The sequence below is a fragment of the Schistocerca piceifrons genome, chromosome 2 (genome assembly GCF_021461385.2).
Source record: "Schistocerca piceifrons isolate TAMUIC-IGC-003096 chromosome 2, iqSchPice1.1, whole genome shotgun sequence".
NCBI lineage: Eukaryota > Metazoa > Arthropoda > Insecta > Orthoptera > Acrididae > Schistocerca > Schistocerca piceifrons.
In genome coordinates this window covers 871,186,469-871,208,731 of record NC_060139.1, presented here as the reverse complement: position 1 = coordinate 871,208,731, position 22,263 = coordinate 871,186,469, and the positions used below count along the sequence as shown (strand labels likewise).

Genomic DNA, 22,263 nt, shown 5'->3' with positions numbered 1-22,263 from the left:
CGAAGAAAGTGATTCTGAACTAACAAGGGGAGGCCGCCAATTGTGAAATTCAGATTCGATTCATACTGCGCATAATAAAAGCTCATGGCCAGAGGTGTAATGTGGCAAACCACCAAGATGCACTTCTCAGCCGTTGTCGAGAAAATCGACAGTTAAAAGAAACCGTTGCAGTGAAATACTCTCTACGATTAATAATTCTCTACAGCGTCGTGGCGCAGCGGTAAGCGCTTGGGTTCGTAATCCGAAGGTAGCCGGATCGGATCTCGCGCTATGCAACCTTTTTCTTCTTAGTATTTGTTTTTCATAATTCAAGTATATATATATAATTCCCGGCAATCAGTTGCAACAATTATGCATATAATAAGTTGTTGAAAGTCGTTTGTCGTGGAAAAACTGGCGACATCATTATGTTTTCCGCAGACAAAGTTGTATTTCACGAATGTTATTAATTGTCTTCATAATGTTAACCACGTATAGTTAACGGAAGACGTAGAAACGATATTCCGAAACGAATACGTATAGCGTAAGTCAAACGTTCGAATTAGAATAGAGACCCCACGAACACAAATTTGCTGTGGCAGGTATGAAATATAAACTCCGTTACTCTCTCGTTACACTTGAAGGACAGATGTTGAATGGGCCGAAACGAGCCGCCGCATAACAGCGTAGTTGCCTGCTAACTTCGATAGAAGGTAGATGCGGTCCCTAGCGCAAGTTATAACATTGTCGAAAATCAGTGCGGACGGGAGAGCTTTGGTACACCCTGTTACAAAAAACGGAAAAATCGAGGCGGTACAATTGGAGAGCGATCCGGCTTCACCAACATGCATAAGCAATTCATTAATACTTTATATATATATATATATATATATATATATATATATATTTGAATTACAAAAAACTAATAGTAAAAAAAATTGCATGGCGCGAGATTCGATCCGGCGACCTTCGGATTACGAACCCGAGCGCTTACCGCTGCGCCACGACGCTGTAGAAAATTATTAATCGTCGAGAGTATTTCACCGCAACGGTCTCTTTTAACTATCGATTTTCTCGACAACGGCTGAGAAGTGCATCTTGGTGCTTTGCCACATTACACCTCTGGCCATGAGCTTTTATTATGCGCAGTATGAATCGAATCTGAATTTCACAATTGGCGGCCTTCCCTTGTAAGTGGAATCTACCCTTTACCTTAATTCGCCTTTATTTTCGCGTTTGTGTCGTATTTTGACTGAACGATGTATACTGCATTTGTAGAACAAGTCTCACGTCATTTTTAAGGAATACTCCTCTGCACAAATATGACACTGTACATACATACATACTACAATAATTCGTGAGTACTCATGCAGTTTATATTACTTTAATGTTGTTAGTTAATGTATTTACATGAACGATTCAGATCCGTTTTAACAGCCCTGTCGTATGGAATATGATAACTAAACGTGATTCATTCTCATTACTGTAAAAATGTGCTTCCTGTTGATTTTGTTGCGATATGTAAATAATAGAAACATGGTATTATTTTATACTCGGGAGTGTGTCTGTTAAGCCACAACGGTATTACGATATTGTAAAGCGAACTTAGTACCGCACATTAAAAGGCAGCGTGAGAAGGCAGTACAGTAAGGGACTGCACAGCTGCTGCTGCTATAATCATGCTACGCATGCACGCACCGGCGAACCGACAACATGGCCCCCTTCCACGTTCAGCTGTGTTTCGCTATCAATCACTTAATATTTTGATCCGGGTATCGGCCTCGTGTTACCCGCTGAGGAGCTAGCTGATGGTAGACGAGTATTAGTGGCCTCACGTCACGAAAACTGCCAACGCCCGAGAGTGCGGTGTGCTGATTCCGCGCCACTCATATCCTCATCCGATGACTCTTAGTCACCTGAAGATGATGATGGTGATGATGATGATTGATTTGTGGGGCGCTCAACTGCGCGGTCGTCAGCGCCCGTACAAATTCCCAATATGTACACAGTCCAATCTAGCCACTTGCACGAATGATGATGGAATGGTGGGGACAGCCGGCCGGTGTGACCGAGCGGTTCTTGGCGCTTCAGTTTGGAACCGCGCGACCGCTACGGTCGCAGGTTCGAATCCTGCCTCGGGCGTGGATGTGTGTGATCTCCTTAGGTTAGTTACGTTTAAGTAGTTCTAAGTTCTAGGGGACTGATGACCTCAGATGTTAAGTTCCATAGTGCTCAGAGCCATTTCAATGATGGGGATAACAAAAACACCCACCCCCGGGCAGAGAAATCATCGAACCCGGGATCCCATGATCCAGAGCTAGCCACTAGACCACGAACTGCGGACTCATCTGACGATGACACGACGGTAGGTCGGTACCGTTGGGACTCTTCGCTTGGAGTCAGAATAGGCGTTGTTCTAAATACACATAAACGATTTATAATGTACGTTCTGCACCGCCATCATATTGTTCGCAAACAATGTGGATGTCTCTAGAGGAAAGAGTCGTTACTGAACGATAGTAAGGAACAGCTGAGACTTTGACAAAATTCCCGCTTGTTGGCAGCTCTTTTTAAATGTGGATAAACGCGACACAACGTTCATAACGAAGAGAGAGTAACCGATAACGCCCGATTACAAGATATATATAACGCGTTACATAGTAAAAATATTTAGAGAGATTGATCAAATGGCATTAACACATGAGGTCTACTGTAAGGAAGGAGACTGGAATGTTTAGATTTGTTGGACAGTTTCTGAGTTTGGACCTGGAAAGGCACTCCCTTACAAGACGCTAGTGCGACTGATTCTGGTTGCTACAGTATTTAGAGTCGTTATCCTGTAGATGTGAAGGGAGAAGTAGAACGAATACAGAGAGCGGGAACGTAGCGGCTCTTCTGAAAGTATAACAGCAATGCTATAGCGGAATAAAAGGGGCAATGGAAGCCGTAGTGTTGGGCTAGGAGGCGAGCAACGCTCACATTCGTGAGGGTAGCAATTCAAATCCGCAACCGGCCAGACGGATTTAAATTCTCCGTGCTTCCCCTAAATCGCCCAAGGCAAATGATGGGATCATTCCGTTCAAAAATATACTTTAGCCTTCTTTGCGCAACCTTCCCCTAACCTATCTGATATCAATCTTCAGTGGCGTTGTGAACGATGCTTGACTACTAATCTTCTTTCATTGGTTGCATGGCAATCTTAAGAAGTGAGCTGTAGTCATCGAAAAACCTAGTTTCGTGAAATTTGATCCCGGTATTGGTGGAAGGTAGTGCGACAGTTACGCTGCCAGCACTGTAAATATCGTACAGGGAACATAAAAAGATCTGGGCGCATAAAGAGATATTAAGGGTGCCCCAGGAGGAAGGATCAGTATTCAGGTACATGACAGGAACGCTCATTTGAGGCAAAATTTCATTTTTATATATGCCCTATTCCGAGTGGTATCCGAGAGAGAACGTATTTAATGTCACTTATGTGCGTTTTTCTGGGAATAATTCGAAAACCGCGGCCACTAGTCAAAACATGACGCAGTACAAAATTAAACTACATTAAATTTCCCACAAAAAGGTTCCATTCATTTTATTTTGTAGGAGTAATAGCTTGTGCGAAGTGGGCGAAAGGATAATAAAAAACTCTTCGCGCCATCCGCTTGCGCTGTAGTTTGGATTCTGTGGGCCAGTTTGAAATAGTTTCCCGACGTTATAGCCACAACTGTTCGTCTCGACGTCCTCTACACTGCTTCGGTACGTTGTAAACAATAACGATGCGCTGAATAATACGGGAAATAAATAACAATCTACATCAAATATATTGTGTCTCGGAAACCATTCGGAATAGGACATATGTCCGTATGAAGTTTTCTTTGCTTCAAATGATCTTTCTTATCCCTGAATATTGACAATTTAACCTGGAACACCATGTTTAATTTTTTTTCTCCGTGTCTTCTGACAGGTTTGATATCCCCCACCACGATTTATTCTCCATTGCCAACATCTCAGCGTAGCACGTTAACACCCAATGTCGTCAGTTATTTGTTGGCACCTATTCCAGTCTCTGTCTTCCCACACTGCTTTTACCCTCTTGTACATTGGAAGTTACTCCACGATGTCTTAACACATATCGTATCACCGTGTCCGTGGCTGTAATCAGTTTTACGTAAATTTTCCTTTCCTCGCCGATTCTGCAGAGAACTTCTTCATTTCTTATATTATCCGTCCACTTTTTCAGCTCTTCATTAGTTATCCGTTCAGCTCGTCTGATCGTCAGCGGCATCATAATTCAAACGGTTCTCTTCTCTCTTTTATGTACTCGTTTTTCCGTGCACGTTTCAGTTCCGTACAAGGGCAAACGACAGACAACAACCTCCAGAAAAGACTTCGTACCACTTCAATTTATATTCATTGTTAGTAAATTTCTCTTGTTCAAAAATTTCTTTTATGCTATCGCCAGCCAGCACTTTACATACTCTGCCCTTCGGCCGTCGTCAGGTACCTCTTCAAACAGCAAACCCTTTTAACAAATCCAGTTCCCTCAGCCTTAGTTGATTTAATTCGGCTACTTTCCATTACCCTTGTTTTACTATTGTTGATGTTCATCTTGTAACCTCTTTTTAGGAGACTATTTCCTTCAAGTGGTCTACCAAGTGCTTTAGCACCTCTGATAGAACCATCGCCAGACATCAAAATTTTCATTTATTCCCCCTGAACAATAACTCTCTTTCCAAATTTTCCCTCAGTTTCCCTTACTGCTAGCTCAGTGAACAGATTGAATAACGCGGAGGACAGGCAACAACCCTCTCTTAGCCATTTTTCAACTATTGCCTCTTTATTGTCTTTCAATCTAACTGTTGGCTGGGTTATTAAATGAACGTTCGTTCCCCGTATTTTATCTCTCCTACCTTCAAAATTTCAAAGAGTGCAGTGCAGTCAACATTGTCAAGCTTTCTGTAAACCTACAAATGCTATATACGTGGACATATAGGAAGTTATTTTTCTCTCGCACGCCGGTGGAACAGGACAGAAAATCGGTCATAATGGTACGAAGCACCCTGCGCCACGCACGCTACAGTTGTACGAGATCTCCTCGCAAGCAGGAAAGTAATTAGCTGACACAGAGTGTCTATGTTCGACTGCAGCGCCAGGCAGATTGGTACGCAGCTCTCACTGCAGAGGACTGCAGCAAAATTATCTACAGGTTTGTCGGGAGGCTGTGACATAATTCAGTTTTGGAGCGACTGCGGCAACGCGGAATACGTTTTTGCGGCGAGACAAGTTGGCTGGTTTCTCCTTTTGCGGCCAGTGCTGCAGCTGACTAGGAGACTGATGGCTGCGTATCGGCAGAGAAGGCGTGTAGTGCATGTACCGGTCTAGTTAATTGGTTTCCCCCCGACACCGCCTGTCACCGACTTGACGTTCTCATTTCCACGTCAGCGATGTAGCGCACAGCCTACATCGTTATTCATCCCGTTCTAGCGCAGTTTTTTTATTGCTTCGCGAGAGCTGACCTCCGCGCAGTTCATCGATCTGCCGAGAGAAGTGTATTTACTCTATCGCTTAACCGGTCTTCCGTGTGTGTGGAGTGACCGCGAGTGCTGTCACCGACCTCCGGGTACTAGCACATTCGCCGCCAACTACTGTAGAGTCAGAGTCCTGTTTAGCATCTTCAGACGGCTGGGCCGAACCCGTATGCCGGCCCCACAGGGGGAAATTTTGTGATAACTGAGCATTTTAGACCAATTTTCGATTTAATAGCCTATATAGAGGGTCTATACAAGGGCGATGTTCTTGAGGACAATATTATGGAAATGGAAGGGAATGTAGATCAAGATGAAATAGGAGATATTATACTGCGTGAAGAGTTTGACAGATCACTGAAAGACCTAAGTCGAAACAAGGCCCTGGGTGTAGACAACATTCCATTAGAAGTACTGACAGCCTTGGGAGAGCCAGGCATAACAAAGCTCTACCATCTAGTGAGCAAGATGTATGAGACAGGCGAAATACCCTCAGACTTCAAGAAGAACATGATAATTCCAATCCCAAAGAAAGCAGGTGCTGACAGATGGGAAAATTACCGAACTATCAGTTTAATAAGCCACGGCTGCAAAATACTAATACGAATTTTTACAGACGAATGGAAAAACTGGTAGAAGCCGACCTCGGGGAAGATCAGTTTGGATTCCGTAGAAATATTGGAACACGTGAGCCAATACTGACCTTACGACTTATCTTAGAAGAAAGATTAAGGAAAGACAAACCTACGTTTCTAGCATTAGTAGCCTCAGAGAAAGATTTTGACAATGTTGATTGGAATACTCTCTTTCAAATTCTGAAGGTGGCAGGTGTAAAATACAGGGAGCGTAAGGCTATTTACAATTTGTACAGAAACCAGATGGCAGTTATAAGAGTCGTGGGTCATGAAAGGGAAGCAGTGGTTGGGAAGGGAGTGAGACATGTTATTCAATCTGTATATTGAGCAAGCAGTAAAGGAAACAAAAGAAAAATTCGGAGTAGGTATTAAAATCCATGGAGAAGAAATAAGAACTTTGAGGTTCGCCGATGACATTGTAATTCTGCCAGAGACAGCAAAGGACTTGGAAGAGCAGTTGAACGCAATGGACAGTGTCTTGAAAGGAGGATATAAGATGAACATCAACAAAAGCAAAACGAGAGTAATGGAATGTAGTCGAATTAAGTCGGGTGATGCTGAGGGAATTAGAGTTTTGCTATTTGGGGAGCAGAATAACTGATGATGGTCAAAGTAGATAAGATATAAAATGTAGACTGGCAATGGCAAGGAAAACGTTTCTGAAGAAGAGAAATTTATTAACACCTAGTATAGATTTAAGTGTCAGGAAGTAGTTTCTGAAAGTATTTGTATGGAGTGTAGCCATGTATGGAAGTGAAACATGGACGATAAATAGTTTGGACAAGAAGAGAATAGAAGCTTTCGAAATGTGGTGCTACAGAAGAATGCTGAAGATTAGATGGGTAGATCACATAACTAATGAGGAGGTATTGAATAGAATTGGAGAGAAGAGAAATTTGTGGCATATTCTGAGGCATCAAGGGGTCATCAATTTGGTATTGGAGGGCAGCGTGGTCGGTAAAAATCGTAGAGGGAGACCAAGAGATGAATACACTAAACAGATTCAGAAGGATGTAGGTTGCAGTAGGTACTGGGATATGAAGAACCTTACACAAGATAGAATAGCATGGAGAGCTGCATCAAACCAGTCTCTGGACTGAAGACCACAACAACAACAGCCTAAAACGCAGCATTTAAGGTTTATCATTCAGTTCTATAAAATTTTGCTATAAAATTATTTGAATTCATGAGGTTAAAAAACAAAATAGTATTCGTTTTGCACCTCCATATTTATAGTTTTCTTTCTTTTCGTCGTCATTAGTTAGTTCTAATCATGGTTGTTATGATTAAACATCCTCTACTGGCCGTGAAAACGACTGATCGTAGGACAATGAAATTTGGTTGAAATATTAGTAAGGGCATGGAGAAGAATAAGTCATTGAAGAAATGTGTGTGAATTCCTAAAGGACCAAACTGGTGAGGTCATCGGTCCCTAGACTTATACACCACTTAAACTAAGTTATGCTAAGAACAAGGGAGGACTCGAACCTCCTATGATGTGTCACTTCTTGATAGAAATCTGCCAATGATAGTACTTCTGCTTATGGCATGAAACGGTTAGAAAAATGCACCGACGATGAATAATATCAGTCGACACCGATTTGCAACAAGATAAATAAATTATGTTTTCGCGACTGGTTGCTACATTCTTTATAATTTTATATTCCACGGTCACTGCACAGAAAGGAAACATTATGGAGCCCAACATTCATATAGGATTAACGGAATACACCAATAAAGTTCAAAGAAGACCAGCACGTTTTATGTTATCGAGAAATAGGGGAGTGAGTGTCACGGACATGATGCAGATATGGGTTGGACATCATTAAAAAAATGGCGTATCTCGTTGCAGCGGGATCTTCTAACAGAATTTCAATTACCACATTTCTCTTCCGAATGCGAATATATTTTGCTAACGCCGATCTACATAGGGAGAAACGATATCATAATAAAATATTGGAAATCAGAGCTCACACGGAAAAATGTAGGCGTTCAGTTTGGCTGCAGTACATTAGGACTTTGTTCTTATGAAACAGATCTGATGATGGTCATTAAAGACCGAAACCGGTAATCTGTTAACAAAACATTTGTGACCATAGACGTAAATTAAAGGAAACTTACTGGGGAATTATTGTGAAGGTGGTTCGATGAACCTTCTGCCAGGCACTGAAGTGTGATCTGCAGAGTATACATGTAGATGTAGATGACATTGGACGTTTTCAAATTATTGTCTGATTTTCTTGCGGCGGTGGAAGTGGAACTCCGAGAGTATGTAGCTCTTCCATAGCAAAGGAACAAGGCCTTATCAAGGTGCCCTTTCGCAGACGGCAAGGGACTTGGTAGAGAAGTTGAACGGAATAGATAGTGTCTACAAAGAATATTACAAGAGGGGCACCAACTTTTCCGAGAAAGAAAAATCTGTTAACATCTAACATAAATTTAAATGTTAGGAAGTCTTTTATGAAGGTACTTGTCTGGAGTGTACTGTTATACTGTCCTAAACTGTGGATGATAGACAGTTCGGACAAGAAGAGAATATAGGCTTTCGAAAATTTGGCTACTGAAGGATGTTGACGATTAGATGAGTAGATCGGATAACTAATTAGCAGGTACTGAGTCGAATTAGGGAGAAAAGAAATTTATGCCCAACTGGAATAAAAGAAGCGATCTGTTGATATAACACATCTTGACGCACCAACGACTCGTCAGTTTGGTAGTTGGAGCGGTATGGAAGGGGGAGGAGTAAAATTGTAGGAGAAGACAACAACAATATGGTGTTGTTTGTGTATATGATTTTGTATATTTTTAACTCTGTATGTTTTATGATGACTGTGCGACATGATCAAGAACTTAGCCTATGTTCCTGAAGTACGTCATGGCAAACTAACGGTGCGAATTTGTGAAAGGAATGATGGGCGCAAGTCGAACATGCGATATAACATTTGCGTCAGTGATTAAGAGTTCAGTTGGATACACCCTTTGTTTTACTTTATCGGGAAAATACGCACACAAAAGCTCAGTCTAAAAGTGTGATTGCAGTTTTTCCAAAACGAATTGTCGCCTATAGCCCATTCCGTCTGCTCAGCGACTGTCTTGCGAATTTGCCATGTAATTTCCTGTTGATGATTCTGGAAAGTGGATGTCTAGCCAGGTCCCTATGGAACGACTGAAAAAAAGTGGTATCCGGTGGGAAAATTCCCCAGGAACTCCAAAACCACGGGTATCGCTGCGCCTCACAAGGCAGCCGCACTTCTTTAAGTGCTGCCAATATGCGAAGAACAGAAAAGAAAAACAAGAAAAATGTTTCTTTTGCGTGTTAAAAAAAATACTGCGTTTTGGGAGCTTGGAGAGCCAAGAGTTTAATGAATAACTGCACCCAGTGACCGAATTAACTCTTACAGCAAAATATTTTCCTGCCATAAATATTCATAGCAAGCTAATGAATATTTGGGAAAACTGGCGGTTCCTAGTAATTTAGCGGAGCGGTTGATGTCACTCGCTAGGAGGTGCGGCAAACTTTTTTAATTTTCCTTGCTTAACTCTTCCATTACTCGGCGTGACATCGGGAGCCAGAGTTCTCATGAATGCGCGCGGCACCTCCATAATTAATTTTTAGCTCCTAAAGCCTTACTAGAAAAATATAGTCGGGATGCCGCTCATAAAGGGCATAGCATTCTCGATCCCATATACGTTCTGTGAATGTGCAGTGGGTACTTCTTCCCTTGGACGTCTTGCCATGTACTCTGTGATCCTTGGTTAGCTCACATATAGCTTTGGGTGCGGTCTAATATCGACATTTTATTTATTAACGACTATGTTGTGGAGGACAGCGCTTTCTAATGTGAATGAAAATATTACAATACGTGGGTCATTTACAAGGATTCTACGTAACTCATACGCGTTTCTACGCTTACATGTCATCAGGTGGAACGCCACTTTTAAGTTTTATTTTATTTGATTTCTCATTTATCTGACTTATGTGCGGCGGTCAGCCCCAATTTCCTTTTCAGTGCCATGCTATTCATCTCAGAGAAGCACCTAATTCTCACGTCCTCGGTCGTTTGTTGAACATATTCCAATCTCTGGCTTTTGCAGCGAATTTTGCCCTCTACGGTTCCCTGTAGTAACTCGGGAAGTTGCTGTGTGCTACAGACATCTGTCCTCGGAAAATTCTTCCTGAAATTAAGGCGGTGTGGAACAGTCAGAAATCCATACATATTATAAGAATATGTGGAAATATCTCTGTGTGTGTGTGTGTGTATTTCTGTACATATTTTTACATTTGTACGTAAACTAATTATACATTAACACTTGTTTGGTTGTAACCGAAAATAAAAAAAATAATGTTGTGCGAAAAATGTTACTGGGTCGGGATATGAATTTATTTATATGTATCGTGTTGTATACTAGAATGTGCTGCTGACCAATTCCAGCATAAGCTGCAGAACGGCAGTCATCAAAGACAGTTTCGGGTAAGGTTACGTGTCCGATACAACCGGACCTTATCGTCCGGAAGTCAGGCCCACTAACATTAGTGCAGTGCAAGTGTTTAAGGTGTGAGAGCTGGCTTATGCAGTGTGCTTTGTGGGAAGAGACGGTGAGTGGGAGGGGTACTAACCCCGCTTGTGCATTGTCGGTTGCAGGTATGGCGCTGAACGTGTGCACCGCCGAACGGACGTGCTGCTCGGCGCAGATGGAGCAGGAACTGCTGCGGCTCGTGCGCAAGGACTTCGAGGCGCTGCTGCACCACAACTCCAGGTCGCTGCAGGGGCTGCTCGTCTCCGCCGCCGACACCATCAGAGGTACTGTATGGGTCTCCACCAACACTGCCACTAATCTCAGGCTTGTCTCACTCGCTCCAGTTTGCGCCGTGCGTCAAATCGCCGGCTTCTCGATAGCCCACAGCGTTAAACGGGCGTATCCACACGTTACGGCAATGGGCTCGGACGCACCAACTGCACTGGTGAATTTTGTTTCGTAGGCATTAGGCCGTGGCCGATATCGTGTTTCTGCGCCTCACATTTCGTTTAATACAGCTGGAGCCATTATGAGAGGCTGGTAAGTCTCTCATGGGGTGGACAGAAACATGCAAACACCACAAACACTACACATTAGGATGCCTAACACTCAAAACAGCTTCCAGCCATCTCGAAGTGGATAAATACAGATCCAGCATATGTCTCAAGGGAAATCACAAAGTCTGCTTGATGTCATTACAGTTATTTGATTCCACATCACATTGAACGTACGTAATGTTCGCCGGTGATGTTATTTACACAACATTCCTCACACTTTGCCTCAGGCAACAACTATCCTTTATAGGATATAAACAGAACAAAAAGTGTGACTCAAGCTACTGTTCAAAAAATTTGCGTTCGAGCAGAGGTTTTCTTTGTCATCCCTCGTATTTTCCAGAAGTTCTAATTGATCTTGAATGATACTAAGTACGACAAAATTAACAAACCTTTTGAACAAAGCGTTCAAAATGGCATTTTTTCTTCATTTCCGGTTATTGATATTATTTTTTTCGGTCATCAGTCTACTGACTGGTTTGATGCGGCCCGCCACGAATTCCTTTCCTGTGCTAACCTACATACATCAAAAAAGTTTTGCATCACCCCGGTTCCCAGAATTTCTGAAGATAGACATTGACTGTGGGTATTGTATCACAGAGACAGTCCTTTGGACTGTTCATAAATGTCACTAAACCCGCCCAAAGATGTAAATAATTAGGCGTGAGCAGCGCCTATTAGACGGAGGGGACCGACAGCCTACAGCCGATCAGTTCCAGTCATTCCACCAGGAAGGAGGTACACGGCTCGTGTTGTCAGTAGTTGAACCATGCATAGACGGTCAATACCGCGGTTAGATCGCGTCCGCATTGTTACTTTGTGCCAGGAAGGGCTCTCAACAAGGGAAGAGTGCAGGCGTCTCGGAATGAACCAAAACGATGTTGTACGAACATGGAGCAGATACAGAGAGACAGGAACTGTCGATGACATGCCTCGCTCAGGACGCCCAAGGGCTACTATTGCAGTGAATGAACCCTGACAGCAAAGCCACGATGTTAAATAATGCTTTCCGTGCAGCCACAGGACGTCGTGTTATGACTCAAACTGTGCGCAATAGGCTGCGCGATGCGTAACGTCACTCTCGACGTCCATGGCGAGGTCCATCTTTGCGACCACGACACCAAGCAGCGCGGTACAGATGGGCCCTAACAACATGCCGAATGGACCGCTCAGCATTGGCATCACGTTCTCTTCACCAATGAGTGTCGCATGTGCCTTCAACCAGACAATCGTCGGAGACGTGTTTGGAGGCAACCCGGTCAGGCTGAACGCCTTAGACACAGTAAATTCGCGCCCCTATCGTGCACATCGCTCGACTAACGTGGCCAGCATGTTCTCCAGATATGAACGCTATCGATCATGCTTGGAATAGATTGAAAAGGGCTGTTTCTGGACGACGTGACTCACCAACCACTCTGAGGGAGGAGCGGGACAGTCTGGACCAACAGTGCCTCGATGAACTTGCGGATAGTATGGCACGACGAATACAGGCATGCATCAATGCAAGAGGACGTGCTGCTGGGTATTAAGAGGTACCGGTGTGTACAGCAGTCTGGACCACAGCCTCTGAAGGTCCCGCTGTATGGTGGTACAAAATGCAATGTGTGGTTTTCAGGAGCAATAAAAAGGGCAGAAATGATGTTTATGTTGATATCCATTCCAATTTTCTGTACAGGTTCCGGAACTTTTTTTATTGTTTGTACTCGTATTTAGCAGGTTTATTCTTGTTTATTCCGTATTGGTTATGAACTACGAAGACATGTGAGCTTAGCATGTTGGTGGCAACATGAATATGTCAAGTTATCTGCACGTTTGGGAAGGAGGTGTTGGAGGATTTGTGTGAGAGAAAGAGAGATGATAATTGAGCGGGCGATGGGGTTGGGTTGGGTTGCTTTGGGAGTGGAGACCAAACAGCGAGATTATCGGTGTCATCGGATTAGGGAAGGATGGGGAAGGAAGTCGGCCGTGCTCTTTCAAAGGAACCATCCCAGAATTTGGCTGAAGCGATTTAGGGAAATCACGGAAAACCTAAATCAGGATGGCCGGACGCGGGATTGAATTGGCGCCCTCCCGAATGCGAGTCCAGTGTGGTAACCACTGCGCCACCTCTCTCGATATGAGCGGGCGAGTGAGGGGCGCTCGTGCGTGTATGTGTCTGTTATACAGAAAATGCGTATTTTGCAAGATTAAAGATTGTTTAAAATTCCGAAAAAATGGTTTGTTTTATTAAGTCAGTTTCTTCATTTAAGATGGTGTAGCTTGAGTTATGGTTATTGGTGAAAATCTCTAACTGTTCCAGAAGGCCTATCTTTATCCGGTTGCCTAAATGTGTAGGACATGGAGGTGGTTTTTTATATCCTTATCGGAATGATTAATTCGTGCTAGGTGGCCAGCACTACAGGTTAATGTGGCTGACTGATAACTCGATAAAAAATAGAAGAGCTAATTGCTCTGTTACACATGAAATCATCAATCTGACAACCTAGGGACGAGGTCCGATTCAGTACAAGATTTTTGAATTTTTACAACATTTGTGCTGGCGTCAGATGTACTGACGGCAAAATCCAAGGGCCACTGTCTCAGCTGCATCAACTGGTTCCATACGTGCATTTTATTTCAAGTCAAGTAGCAACGTGCACAAAAGCGTTCTCTGTTGGGAAATTCGTGTTGGAAGTATAAGCAAAGCCAGTCGACCTTACTTAATCGTAATAAGTTACGCCCGCCGTGTCCATTACTGAACTAGGATGTGCCTGCTGGTAACCTGTTTTTAGCGAACTGCAGTAAAGAGCCACAACAACAGCAAAAACAAAACAACTGATTCCGTACAGGTAGCCTGCGTTATTTAGATAATATCGCGTGTAATGAGTTCCCTAAACAGACGAGAGACGAGCGATGCGATGAAGGCACGTTCCGCCCGCGTCACGAAGCGGTTCAGCGCTGGGAAGCCCGCCCATCGAAAGCAAACGACTGTCTGGTCCGTGGGCACGTCCACGAGTCCCTACTAAATACTCGCTGCCGGTTAATATTTTCAACGGCTGTATTATTTAGTGGTCGCCACGACCGGTTTCGTGTGTGAAGCGCTCGCGAGGAGGCGGCACCCAGCCCACTAATCGCAGAATGCGAGGAACAGGATGTCAGCAGCTGGCGCGTAGAAACGTCACTTTAAACTGATGACTGTCTAGCGTTCACGCAATGCACAACACGACCGGCTACGACTGGAATCTACTGTGTACCGTGGAATTCTGGACAGGTCGTGACGGGTAGCACACACGAAGCTCAGTCGTCCACTTGTTAGGATTAGAAGTGGTGACGTACAAAATTCTCTTATGGGGAAAAACAGAAGTATCAGTGGTCACAGATGATGACAAATCTAATTATCTACAGTACACATCGTTATTTTTTAGTATAAACTAATACGTAAAAGGAGCGTATTGTGGTAATCAACAACAGCTGCCAGCGTGAGTAGCTTAGAAGTAGGTATCTTTGCTGTAGCGAAGCAACTAAAAGCACTTAATAAAGGCAAGTCTTCCGGTCCAGAAAGCACGGCATTTAGGTTCCTTTCAGAGTATGCTATTAAATAGCTCCAAATTTAGCAGTAATAGTAGTGTTCTGCTGTTGTTTTCTATCTACGTAAATGATCTTTTGGATAGGATGGATATAACGGGCCGCGTAACCTACGGAACATTTATGTTCTGCATAGTTATTCACCTGTCTGTTGTTTAAAAATAAACAGTATTTATAGCAAAACTGAAAATGTCAATGTTGTTTAATTCAAGTTTTATTCGAAAATTGTTGATTTGTAATGTGAAAGAGGGCTGTTGCAGTAAAAATAAAAAATACAGGTTGTCATATAGCGCTAGAAAACGCTATTTCATTAAAATAATTAAAAATAAAATAAAATTGTAGCAAAACAAAAATATATCAAACATCACTTCAATACTTCGTGGTGCTTATACAAAACGTGTTTCTGTTATTCATAAACAACTTTCTCGTTTATCAGTAATAGCAGGGTACTCTTTCCTTTGATCATGATGAAGAAGGTTCTTTTTACTACAAAATATCAACAATAGTTACATAGATTGTTTTATGCTTGGCATGTAAACTCAACTCGCATCAAAAGTAATTCCTTTGGTTGCACGAAAACGCAGTAGTTACGTAATCAACTAATTTTTATTACTTATAAAATTAAATTTTTACCCTGTGAGGATATAAAATACCCAGTGAACTAAAATTTAACAATGACTGTTCTAATTATATGCACAATTGGGAGTCGTCAACTCGAACTTCCTCTCTTATAAATTCATTTGTCTCTTTCCCTTCCAATGCTACCAGTACTACCTGTAAACCTACCATTTACTACATCATTTATGTCGAGTAACAAAACTAACGAACCGAAGTTTCTCAACGATTTAAGTTTGCGCAATTCAATGGTACTTACAGATCGCCAAAAACATAAGAAGTACGTACTAACTATGTTGGTACACCATATTTCCTCAACCTGTGTATACTTACCATATGTTTTGGATAATATATTAGTGGACTGAAGAATTTACATTTCTGACCAAATTTTGATATATTTAAAATATTTTCGTTTTCGGCTTTAGAACTCTTTAAAAACAAATCTAGAATTAGTGAAATAAAATACTCGGATCTATTACATACACACGAAACTATGTACAGTAATTGCCTTACATAGAGCAGCACGCCAATGACGTATAGTGTTAAACAGATCTGATTAACATGGTGCGTGATTTTTAAGTAACTGGTGAAATGCTACAAACTAGGCTCTAGTACAGCTCGTGAAAGGAACGACGACAGACATTTAATAAGCGAATATTTACTAAGGGAGAGTAAATGTCAGAAAGTGCAGTCGAAGACAAGGTTCAAACATCTGCCAGTTACATATGACAATCATGTGGCTGGGCAATATTATATGCAATGAGGAGGCACATTCTGCACTACAGAGTGCAATGAATACACAGAACCGCCGACTCTGGGGTACTGCTTGTGCACGAAGAAGCATTGCACTCACCGTATGAGACTGTGTGGTGTCCATTCACAAGCTCCTTTACTATCGGTCCGTTCTTCTTTGAAAAGAATACACCGAGAGAGCCTGTCAGGTTTACCGAGACTTCCATATACAGCATGTGATTACTGCTTTGGAAGAGCGCAACTGTGTGGAAACCACTGTTCTCATGCAAGATGGGGCAACCTCTCATGTCGCTCGCTCAGTGAAAGATTGTCCCCCCACCCCCACCCCCCACCCCCCCGGAACTGAGTGGTCAGCGCGACAGACTGTCAATCCTGAGGGCCCGGGTTCGATTCCCGGCTGGGTCGGAGATTTTTCTCTGCTCAAGGACTGGGTGTTGTGTTGTCCTAATGATCATCAATTCATCCCCATCGACGCGCAAGTCGCCGAAGTGGCGTCACATCGAAAGACTTGCACCAGGCGAGCGGCCTACCCGACGGGAGGCCCTCGTCACACGTCATTATTATTAGTGAAAGATCTGCTCAATGCTACCTTCTACGAACGTGTTAAGTCCAGACGTTTTCCATATGCATGGCCTGCAAGATCATCTGATCTGAATCCATGCGACTTTTGGCTCTAGCGGTGACTAAAAGAACGCGTTTACAAAGGACGCACTCGGTTTCTACCTGATCTGAAGGCAAGTATGCAGGAACACATTACTCAGATTCCACCGGAAATGTTGATCAACTGCTCACGACTGGTTCGTAATCCGTTACTTATGGAAACGTTTCATTACGTCTTTCTTGCATTCACAGCGCCAGATTTGCATCCGGTGGCCAAAATTGGAACTAATTTTTTCTCATCGGATAACGGTTCCGCTACCAACGCACTACAGTATCTACCAGTTTTTAGTGTCATATGATAATTACAGCCCACAATGGAACTCTGTGAACAGATGAACTTTTAATTACAACCACTCGTTAGGTTGCAGTAGTTATGTAGAGATGAAGCGGCTTGCACATGATAGACTAGCGTGGACAGCTACTCCAAGCCAATCTTCGGACGGAAGATCACAACTACAGTTTGCAACTAAATAAGACAACGTGTTCTGTGAAGGTTCAGCTGAGCAGCTGCTGGTCGCTGCGATCAGACAGCCGACATCGGTCGGCCGAGCGCCTTCTGGGCGAACCGGCTGTCAGCTGGTTTTTGCGTCAGTTGCCGTTCGGTGTGCATAATTGGCCATTGGAACGCCTCCTGGCGTTGTGGCGTGTAATTAATTCACCAGCTACCGTTCGCCTACTCCTCGCTGCGCCCTCGACATGTTAATGAGGCAGAACAGAGCCACCTCCTACGAGTACTACTGCTTTTTACTGGAACTCCACACACCGAGCTGGAAATATTTACTGCCGCGCGTACACGCGTTGTGCGCTGGTGATTTATTTTCTTTCATTCAGCGGAGCGGAGGGAGAGGAAAATGCAGCTACTGGATAGCGTCTTGCGTGCACATCAACATCTACACGATTTTGAAGCCATTTTAAGTATTTTCCGACCGTGACTGTCTCAAGAAATATGTAAAGTTTTTTTCTTAAAATTACCGCTACCAGTCACAAACTTTGTCAATTGTATTACTTATTTATTTTCAGAAACTGCGACATCGTCGCAAAAAAAAAAACAGTGACCCGTGTATGTAATAAGTTTCCTTTAATTTACGTCTATTGTCACAAACTGTTTGATAACAGATTACCGGTTTCGGTCTTTAATGACCATCATCAGATCTGTTTCAAAAAACTAAAACATTAGGACTTAGTTTTTTTGAAACAGATCTGATGATGGTCATTAAAGAGCGAAACCGGTAATCTGTTATCAAACAGTTTGTGACCATAGACGTAAATTAAAGGAACTTATTTATTTGGCGACATGTTTCGAGGTAAATCCCATCTTCAGGCTAAGTGACATTACAAAAACAACTTTAAAATAAGACCCTATTGATGTTTAATAGTCTTTTCGTAAATGCATCTACGAAAAGATGACCCCAGCATTTACGAAAAGACTATGTAACATCAGTATGGCCTTATTTTAAAGTTGGTTTTGTAATGCCATTTACCCTGAAGATGTGGTTTACCTCGAAACATGTCGCTAAATAAATAAGTAAAACAATAGTTGACAAAGTTGGTGACTGGTAGCGGTAATTTTAAAAAACCTTTACATATACACACGATTACTATGCAGTTGAAGTTTCAGTGTTTGGCAGAGAGTGCAAGACAACATTTTCAAACTTACCTCGCTGGACAAAATAGTCGTCAATATTGTTGTGGTCTTGAGTCCTGAGACTGGTTTGATGCAGCTCTCCGTGCTACCCTATCCTGTGCAAGCTTCTTCATCTCCCAGTACTTATTACATATTACATCCTTCTGAGTCTGCTTAGTGTATTCATCTCTTGGTCTCCCTCTGCCGGCCGCGGTGGTCTCGCGGTTAGGGCGCTCAGTCCGGAACCGCGCGACTGCTACGGTCGCAGGTTCGAATCCTGCCTCGGGCATGGATGTGTGTGATGTCCTTAGGTTAGTTAGGTTTAAGTAGTTCTAAGTTGTAGGGGACTGATGACCACAGAAGTTAAGTCCCATAGTGCTGAGAGCCATTTTTGGTCTCCCTCTACGGTTTTTACTCTCCACGCTGCCCTCCAATGCTAAATTTGTGATCCCTTGATGTCTCAGAACATGTCCTACCAACCGGTCCCTTCTTCTTGTCAAGTTGTGCCACAAACTCCTCCCCAATTCTATTCAATACTTCCTCATTAGTTATGTGATCTACCCATCTAATCTTCGGCATTCTTCTGTAGCACCATATTTCGAAAGCTTCTATTCTCTTCTTGTCCAAACTATTTATCGTCCATGTTTCACTTCCATACATGGCTACACTCCATACAAATACTTTCAGAAACAACTTCCTGACACTTAAATCTATACTAGATGTTAATAAATTTCTCTTCTTCAGAAACGTTTTCCTTGCCATTGCCAGTCTACATTTTATATCTTATCTACTTTGACCACCATCAGTTATTTTGCTCCCCAAATAACAAAACTCCTTTACTACTTTAAGTGTCTCATTTCCTAATCTAATTCCCTCAGCATCACCCGACTTAATTCGACTACATTCCATTACTCTCGTTTTGCTTTTGTTGATGTTCATCTTATATCCTCCTTTCAAGAAACTGTCCATTCCGTTCAACCGCTCTTCCAAGTCCTTTGCTGTCTCTGACAGAATTACAATGTCATCGACGAACCTCAAAGTTTTTATTTCTTCTCCATGGATTTTAATACCTACACCGAATTTTTCTTTTGTTTCCTTTACTGCTTGCTCAATATACAGATTGAATAACATCGGGAAGGGGCTACAACCCTGTCTCACTCTCTTTCCAACCACTGCTTCCCTTTCATACCCCTCGACTCTTATAACTGCCATCCGGTTTCTCTCCCTTAAAAGAGGAAACTATTCGCTTTGGGCCGCTGTGTATCATTGTAGAACATGTACCAAGCGGTCCTGTTGCCTTCCACCAAACGTTTAAAAAATAACTGGCATAATTCAGACCTGTGTGTCCAATCTCAGGAACAATCAAGCAGCTTAAACGCATCATAACGTCTGGGAAGGAATTGCTCTTGGTTACTGTCCGACTCTGAAGTATCTGGGAGTGACTCTGGACCATACGCTTACATACTGGAAACACTGCCTAAACATGAAACAGAAAGCGTCTGCCAGAAATAACGTATTGCGGGAACTGACAGGTGCCAGATGGGGAGCTCACCCATGCGGCGTGAGACCTAGCGCGTTAGTGCTGTGTTATTTCGGTGCTGAATATGCATGTCCAGCGTGGTACAAGTCCAGCCGTGCCAGAAACGTAGATATGGCGCTTAATGAGACCTGTCGTATTATCACGAGTTGTTTAAGACCTTCACCCGTAATAAACTCCACTGCCTTATTGGCATAGCCCCTCCTGAAATTAGATAGCTGCTAGACACGATAAAAGCAAGGTTATAACTACAGAAGCCAGCCTTTATATGGCCTGCAGCCAGCACATCTTCGGATGAAATCAAGAAACAGCTTCTTGGCAAGCTGTTACAGGTACACCACTGTAAGGAGAATCTCAAAGTGGCGGAGAAAAAGTCAACAGTTTGAGAAACGCGTTTTTCCGAAGGAAGAGCTCCCTCCTGGTCATTCCGAGAGTGGACAACATGGAAGGCTCTCAACAGAGTGTGCTCTAGTACTCTGCGGAGCCAGTTTTTTTGCATGTGTGGTGCTGTGCAGTCTATCAGCCACCTGCTACAGTGTTCTTCAGCTCCAACCACACACACCATGAGAGGCCTGATGAGGTCGACACGTGGCCAGTTTCTGGTCAGCCAAAATCACCACGAGAGGTCAGCGCTAGCGCAACGAGTTGTTCACGTGATATTCATTGGACTGTTGCCTGTATACACGTGCCACGTCAGTGCTCTTGGAAGAGAGCTGTGGCGGTGACGTGGCTCTGTTGTTGACCCCGCGTAGTGATTTCCGAAGATGAAGAAAAAATCGAGATTCGACCAGAGATTAAGTAATTCGTAAAGAAAGGTATGAAATAAAGGACATTAATGCCGTTTTGTAGAATATATTGGGGGACTCTGCTCCTTCATATTCAACTGTTGCCAAGTGGACAAATGAATTTAAATTTGGTCGGGAGAGCTTAGACGATGATTCATGCAGTAGTCGGCCAAGATGTGTCACTATTCCAGAAATCATTACAAAAGTGCACAAAATGGTCATGGAAGATCGCCGATTGAAAGTGCGTGAAATTGCTCATGATTGCCAGATGTCGTCTGAAAGGGTATATCCCATTTCAACTGAAGAATTAGAAATGAAAAAATTATCTGCAAGATGGGTGCCGCGGCTCTTGACGCTGGATAAAGAACATGTGCCGTCACCACGGCAAAATTACACGAACTAAGGTATGAATTGTTGCCACACCCGCCTTATTCACCTGATATGGCTCCGTCAGATTTTCATCTCTTCTCAAAACTGAAAAGTTTTCTTGGTGGACGAAGACTCACTTCAAACGAAGAACTGATAGCCAGAGTTGACAACTATTTTGGAGGACTGGAGGAAACTCATTTTCGAGATGGGATCAAGGGACTGGAACATCGTTGGACCAAGTGCATTAATCTACAAGGAGAGTGCATTGAAAAATAAAAAAGTTTCAGTGACGTAAGCACTTTTTCTTCTATTCCGTTCCGAGAACTTTTCAAACCATCCTCGTATAAACTGGTGTCAAAATGCTTTGTACCTCAAGACACGATAGTAAATAAATACTAACAGGGAGATCTTTACCAAATAACAGAGTGCAAACTCGACGGAAGGATGAGAAATTGCTGTAGTGAGAGTGTGATAAATAAATAAACAAAAAGAACACCTACAGAAAGAAAAAAATCATGAGTGTTACTTTTTTCCAGGTTAAATCCAATACTTCTTACACATGTTCTTACATTAATAGAAATCACTTAAAATTTACTATTTCTAAATTATAAAATTAAGAACTGCGACAGAAATTGCTAACGGATAAAGCTGAAGAATTTAGTAGCGGAACTGCCTAGATAAGCAAGGAAACTGTAAACTTTGAGGGGGAACGCCACTGGAGTGGCAGAGAATGTACTAGGAAAAAGAAAGCTCCAGCTAAGGATATCGTAGACAACACTAGACATACTAGATCTAGCAACGTAACGGAACAGATTAAAAAAGACTGATTCTTCTCGATACAGGGGACTCCAAACTCAAATAACCATTAGTGACGAAAAGAAAAATAGAGGCAAACAAGCTAATAGTGGACAGGATTCGGATCAAGAACTGTTATGTTCGACTTCGCCCACAATTGTAACGAGAGGTGGGTTACAAAGTGGCGCAGCAGCTGTCGTAGAAAACTGGGACAGTAGTAATATGATTATTGTACAAGATAAAAGAGTAAGCGAAAGATTTACTTAACTTGTATTTTTCCAAGCACACAAACACTCATTACAAGTAATGCAGCAAGAAACAGAATCCAGCAGTCACAATATCAGCAAGGATGGTGCCGGAGT

The 22,263-nt window shown here is 42.7% G+C and overlaps 1 protein-coding gene across 1 annotated transcript in view; it reads left to right on the top strand.

Annotated features, from left to right (window-relative positions):
• LOC124775015 (division abnormally delayed protein-like) overlaps positions 1-22,263 on the top strand; it is a 616,132-nt gene that overhangs the window by 305,166 nt on the left and 288,703 nt on the right. The window contains exon 2 of the mRNA XM_047249776.1: positions 10,771-10,929. Coding sequence (XP_047105732.1) covers positions 10,771-10,929 — 159 coding nt within the window. The remainder of the gene's footprint in view (positions 1-10,770; positions 10,930-22,263) is intronic.